We start from the raw sequence: 7,556 nt of genomic DNA, 5'->3' as shown, positions 1-7,556 counted from the left end.
CTAAACCTAAACCTAAACCTAATCTGCCCGAACCTAAAAAGAGTATTATTTATAGTTTTTGTAAAAAACTTCGTGTACTCGTATACATACATTTTTATTTAATATTCAATTGCATTATTCAAGTCTTTTAAATCCAGCCTTTTCCCAAAATAATATTTTGAAATTGATGTAATTATTTGCTTCAAAATATAACCTTCTGCATCTCAACTTTTATAATCAATTAAATCCTTACTCTTACCTTTCAACCCAGAAATGCAATGCAATTCATAAGAAATTAATTTTGTTCGTAAAGAATTTCTCATGCTCTGAAATTAACTTCCTTAAAAATGATTCTCCTACTAAAACAATTTCAAAATCTTCTAAAGGTTTTCTACTTCTACCAACACATTTGCCATATTCAAATAATCTACAATCTATTGATATAACATCTAATTCCATTTTCAAACATTCTTTCATTTTCAAATTCCTCATTAATCAGAGTTTCCGCTGTCTCACATAAGAAATTTACCAAATAAAGTATCTCCGCAAATTATTCAGTTATGGTATTCATCTCAAAATCCAGATCCAATTCTGAAACAATAATCTAAATAATATTTGTATTGATACACAAACCAATTATTAATGAGTATTGCGGTAACTTCCTGTAACTATCTAAAGCTAAAATTGTTTTCGAATATTTATATAAACCCCTGTTTACAAAATTGAAGAATGCATTTTCGATGGATAAATATATTTAAATAATCTTGGTACAACAGTAGTAATATTATACTTTAGAGAAAAATTATTCCTATCTCCACTTTTATCTGATGGCCTCTCTTTCAAAACAATAATGATAAATCAATTATATTACTTCCAAAATTATAAAATCCATAATCAAGTAGAATTTTAGTGATCTAGACCAATAAAATCACTTTATTTTTGATCTTACTACCATAATTCTATTATTATCCTTTTTAAAACCTTTCTTTTTTTTGACTTCTAGACAAGACACACTGTGTATACTGTAACATTGTCATTTGAAAATTAATTGCAACATTAAAAAATTTGCCGGATTACACAATAAATATCCTTATCCCAATCGCTTCTATATTTTTATATTACTTATTAATTATATGATACTTTTATATCATCTTGAAAATTCTATTAATTTCTGTTACTTTATCAATTGAAATCTTCTCAAAATTCCTATTTTTATTGTCATTTCTACTTTTCCCCACAGTTTGATTCATTCCTTTATATATAATTTTTTATATTTATTTACATATATATTCATATATATATTCAATTAGTTTATTATCTTGTTTATACACATCGCTTAAAATAAAATATTTGTATTTTATTTGCATCTGAAAGTTTTCTCATTTATCATTCTCACTATTTTCCATTTTCTTTAACTGATTTATTCTACTAATTATATTGTTTATATTCTAGATTTTTTATTCTATTTTTGTAGTTCAATTCCTCTTAATTTAAAGGACCCACAAATACAGACGCATATATCCAATACTTTTTTTTGTTTATATATTTACGCATCTCTATGTATATCGGACTGTAAACCTGCAATCATTAATATTATCATCTATATTATATTTTTCATAAATGCTTTATTTAATTGTGTATTTATTTACATGTAAAAACGCGAAATATACATTTCTAGTCAGCAAATATTCACACTAATACTCTATTTTCATTATTTAATCAAAAAATTGTTTTATCTAGTTTTAATTATCCTTATTTATAAAAAATATGCATTAATTTCTTCTTTTATTAAATGAAATCTTAGATGTGTTTTTCCCTTCTTTTATCTTTTATGACATTAATCATTAATCTATCTAGTTTTTATCATTGCCCTTTCTTTTTCTTCTGTTTCCTCTTCCACTCATTAAATATTTAACCTTATTTTACAATCTTTAACTCTTTTATTTTAAATCAATTACTTTTTTCTTTAACAATATAAATTTTATTTTCTTCAAAATAAACTACATATAATTATTTTTTTTTATCACTTCCATTATCTGTTTTACTTTTCCACAATAATATTACAATCCACTTATATTATACTTGTTGAATTTTTAAATCATAATATATATAAATTTTACTATACAATAAAGTAATTTTAATTACATATATTCACTCCCACATATTATTGAATCTATATTACTCTTTTAGCAAACCAGCTTTTTTTATTTAACAATATTTAGTACTATTATTACTCATATTAAACTTGATTTATTCAAATTTTTCAAAAATTTATTCCAAAAATAACAATAGTTTTTTTTTTCTTCCAAATCAAATAACACTTTAATCTTATTGATGGTCAGTCATAATTTATTTTAAAATATAACTATTTTTCTTTATCATTATTACGGATTCATATATAATCACTATCTACTCCTGAATTTATCTAGAAATAATTTATTTATTTTAATGGCATTAATAATAGACCAAAAAAATTATTGATGAAATGATTTATGGAATTATTGATTACTAACACTACAAACAAATGTTAAAGATTGGCATTATTGCTACTATAAGGATTTACAGAATTACTCTCTACTATTTCTTGAATTATCAAATCGCAATATCACTATACACTATTCTTTATTAGCATTAAATAGTTTCTCTTTTATATCTTACCAAGACCAAAATTTTTTTTATTTATGATTACTTATAAAATTTTTATATTACATCTTATTTCAATCTTGAAATTCCTATCTTATCAAGATGCTTTTTTTTATATATTTAATACATTCTATTCATCTTAATAATATGAAATTCTTTTTATTATTTAAAAACTTCACTTTTTAATTTTACCATTTATTTCCATCATGTTTATTCTTCAAATCAATATTTTAATGAATTTAAATCTTATAATTTCTTTTCAAAATTAACATTTTATTTTTGGCAAAAAGTTTCATGGTTTTGAAATTAAACTAGATTCAATCAGGTTAAATTTTATCAGAAGTGAATTTAAAAGTAATAATGTAATTTTTAAAAAAAAATTATAAAAAAAACATTGGAAAGTGTAATTATAAAAATCTTTCTTTCTGTTTTTTTTTTTTTAAAAAAGTAAATTCATATTCTATCATAATTTTTTGCAAATATTTATTTTAGTCAATTTATTAGAATGTTTATAAATGTATTCGAAGTAAATACATTTTTTTTTGGGTGCTCATCAAAAAAAGGAAAAAGTACAGTAGATACAGGTATAATATTTCTGTCTCAGCAAAAGCCTATTAGTTTCACTTTTTATGTCCGTAATGTTACCGAAAATTAAAGATGCATTTTATTTGAAGCGAATATTCTAGCTGAATATTCATTCAAACTACTATTTGCTCCAATCATACATTTTCCTCGGTATCCTCAATACTATCAATTGCTCTACTAGTAGATTTTCTTTAGTACCTATAGCACTGCTAGTACTAATAGCGGAAATAGTAGATTGTTCTTAATATTAACAAAACTATCAATATTTAAAGATCTTGTTCCTCCATTTATATCCCATAATAATTACTTAAAGAACTCTTTTTTAGGCCATTGCAAGCAAATAATACTGATTTTTTTTATTGGAGATAAATAATAATTTAATGAATGGAATCTAATGGTTAATATTTCTGCAATAGTCAAAATTATTTTGATTCGGATAGAAAATATTTCATAAAATTTTAGATATAAAAAAAAAAAACAAGAAAATCACATAATAATTTTTTAAATCAGAAGTATAATAAAATTCTTTAACTTTTGCTGAACTAATTTATTCGATTCTGCAATTTTTAAGGGAAAATACTTTACTAAATGAACCTTATTCATGAATCTATGTGTAAAAAGTGGTTCTAGTTCATTTTTTTTTACGTTAATTTGACTTATAGCTATAATTAAAAAATTGTTGATTAATAAATTTTTTTTCTTAAATATTTTTATATCATATCTGAACACAAAGAAAATGCCAAAAAAACAAATTAGTTACATTTAAATGTAAGAAAATATGGGAATAGAAATAATTAATATATTTTTAAACAAAAAAAAAGCTATTTAATTATAATTAAAAATAAAAATTGCATTTAAAGTTAAATAAATAATCAATAAGAAAAAAAAAAATACGTCCAAGTATTAAATACATAATAGAAAGAAATTTTGTATATGAATAAATATAAGAGATAAATTATAGATGATATAATGAAATTAGTTTCAGAATCAATGATTACAATAGTTAAAAATAATTTTCATAACAATAGTCAATTTATTCATAACTCCCCCTTTCCTTAACTTTTCCCACCTTTTTTGCCAAAAAGACGTGAAAAACAAGTCATTTTTAAATTAATTAGAAAAAAATTGATTAAATAACATAAATTAAATTATGGAAACTCTTAAAACTCAAAACAAATTTAAAACAACATTAGCAGATATAGAATTTTTAAAGATAACATTTCAACAACTATTGAAAGAGTCATTAGATTTAATCCGTATATCAGCACCATTATTTCTTGAAAAATCATCAGGTTTAAATGACGATTTATCCGGTATAGAAGAAAAAGTATCATTCGAATTTAACAATAAAACATTAGAAGTAGTTCAATCATTAGCAAAATGGAAAAGGTTTGCATTAAAAAAATATGGCATTAATGGTTTATATGCAGATATGAACGCAATACGTAAATCGGAAAAATTAGATCATTTACATTCAATATATGTAGATCAATGGGATTGGGAAAAAGTTATTGATTTAAGCCAGGGTAGAACGAAAGACAATATATTGGATGAAATGGCAAAAATTATTCATAATAATGTGTGCAATTTAGAAAGATTATATTGGAATATGAAAAAAGAAAAAGAAAATATAAATATTCCAAATGAAAATGAATTAATTAAAAAAGAACTATTTATAATATCATCAGAAGAATTATTAAATATCTATCCAAAATTATCAAGCAATGATAGAGAAAGAGAAATATGTAAAAAATATGGATCAGTGTTTATTAAACAAATAGGTAAGAAATTAAGTAATAATACAATTCACGATTTACGTGCACCAGATTACGATGATTGGGAGTATAATGGCGATTTATTATATTGGAGTAATAGCATAAATGGTCCAATGGAATTAAGTTCAATGGGTGTACGTGTAAATAAAGAATCATTAATAAAACAATTAAATATATGTAATTGTGATAATAGATTAGAATTACCATATTGTAAGATGATATTAAATAATGAATTACCACAAACAATAGGTGGCGGAATAGGTCAAAGTCGGCTTTGTATGCTAATATTAAGGAAAGAACATATATCACAAGTGCAATGTAGTTATTGGGATGATGAAAACACAATGGAAGGCACATTATGATAATTTGCAGTATTTTAAGTTTTTTTTCGTTTTATTTTAATTATCTATATTAGTAAAAATATACTAAGATGACTTGAAGTGTATATTTGTATATTAAATTATTTTTAAATATTCATTATGGAAAAAAATGTCAGAAAATAGAGGAAAAAATCATATAGCTTATTAAGAACAAATTTACTTATTCTCAGGTTCTACTCTTTACAATTAAATAATTTATAGAAAAAAAATAACTCGCCTTTTATTTATAAACTTAATTTTTATCAATAAAAAACATTTTTTTCTAATTAAATTCTTAACCAAATTTTCCAATTCAATTGTTATTCAATTGTTTCCATATTATTCATTTTAATTAATATCATTTTAATCATTAACTTATTTAGTTTATATGAATTAGTAGTCAGGTATCGTGGCGAAATGTACAGATTAGTTTCAACGATAGATCGGAATGAGTATTAATATTGTTTTTAAGGTACCCAATTAAATAGGATTGATCCCCTTAAATAATTTTCGAGATAAATAATGAACTCAACTTAACACGCCATTTAAACAATCTTGAGATAATTTCTGATTATTTTTAATCATTTTTGGAGCAGAATTATTTACTTGGGATGCTAATCTAAAATATTTTTAATTATTAACCAGTATGAAATTAAGGCCATGATACATTGTATTAAAACAACGCAGACAAAATCATTTTCATGTTTTTTTTACTTATTCTATAGTTTAAATCCCTCTTATTTGAATTATTAAATGGATGAGAGAAATATGAATTACATTTCACAAGAATCCCATCAGTTACAGTTGGATATTTAATGAACTATAACCTAATTTCTTTGATTTTTTTTTTCTATTAAAATATTGAGAACTTAATGATATAATAAGTGAAATTTAATCATGATTATTATGTTTTATTAATAATGAGCTATTTTTAGTTTAATATAAAATATTCTGAAAATATTTATGAAAAAAACAAGAAAAAATTATAACTTTGTATATTATTGAGATAATAAAATTCTTCAACTTTTCTGAAATAATTAATGATAATTTTAGCAGGCTTTCAAGTTTCTTTGTTTGAAATCTAATTTCTTAGATTTTAATTAATCTTTAAAAAATAATTATAATTATTGTATGAATAAATAGATATAAAACGTCGCACAAGATGAATTGGTTATATTTGTACGCAAAAAATACGTGTAAATGCCATAATTATTCAATATATATAACAGAAATAAATGAAAGTTATTTTGCAAATGTTGATTACAATATAAATTTGTATCACAGCAATCTGTTTTTTTTTTGGAGTTTTAGTGGTGTGTGTGGTTTTTTCTAAGATATTATGCTGGCTTAGATAATTTTTTTCTTTAATGAAAAGAATTAATGATCAATTATTTTATTTTTAGATTCATTTAAAAAAAAAATCAAATATTTTTAGAAAATTAAGATCCTACTGAATTTTTTTTAATTAATAATATTCAGAGATTATTTATTTCAGAAGAAAATCTTCAAAAATTTTTAAAGTTTATATAGAAAACAATTAGTTAATTCTCATTTATAAAAGAACATTAAATTATTATTAATCGTACAAAATTATTCCCGAATAAATCTTGCCGACTATTTAATACTTACATCAACATATTTTACACAAAGAAAAGTACATTGTACAATTTTCTGTAGTTAATTAAACAAGCATCCAAGTAAGAAAGAAAAATACGGTCTCATTACATCTTTAGAAGATAATGAACGTAAAACAAACAACTTTCTGGGCAAGAAGCAGTACGTAACTTAGTTCTTAAACTTGGAAAATTTTACTACCTAAACTTGATTGATGTATTACTTTGCTAAAAATAGCATTTAATCCTCGTAAACAATCTACAAGTATTGGCAAACATTTTTTTAAAGTTCCAAATAATAAATAAAAATTTGTAGAAATGGATATTACAGATAGAATTAATACATTTTGTTATTATTAATAATAGAAAAAATCACTTAGATGATTTCTCTTTTTAAATAAATAACTACTTTTTAATTTAAAAGTAATAACAAATTTATGTTACAAAATAATTTCGTACATCAAGACAGACCTACAAATTTTTAAGTATTAAACATTAAAAAATGGTTGGCGGCGATGAAAGAAAATTTTCCGGGGTATATAGTATTCAACCTGAAAAGGAAAAAGTTGACGTGTTAGTGATGAGCTGACATTGAGTATTAA

The 7,556-nt window shown here is 22.5% G+C and overlaps 1 protein-coding gene across 1 annotated transcript; it reads left to right on the top strand.

Annotated features, from left to right (window-relative positions):
• Positions 1-4,357: 4,357 nt before the first annotated feature.
• cubi_02128 (asparagine synthetase A like protein) lies at positions 4,358-5,344 on the top strand (the record flags this gene model as incomplete). The annotated part of the gene is made up of 1 exon (XM_029019140.1): positions 4,358-5,344. One exon carries the CDS (start codon positions 4,358-4,360, stop codon positions 5,342-5,344), a length of 987 nt encoding a protein of 328 aa, XP_028876298.1.
• Positions 5,345-7,556: the final 2,212 nt, after the last annotated feature.

Source organism: Cryptosporidium ubiquitum (assembly GCF_001865345.1).
Source record: "Cryptosporidium ubiquitum isolate 39726 chromosome Unknown contig_47, whole genome shotgun sequence".
Taxonomy (NCBI): domain Eukaryota; phylum Apicomplexa; class Conoidasida; order Eucoccidiorida; family Cryptosporidiidae; genus Cryptosporidium; species Cryptosporidium ubiquitum.
Note: the sequence above shows the minus strand (reverse complement) of the source record. Positions and strands in the feature narration are given on the sequence as shown.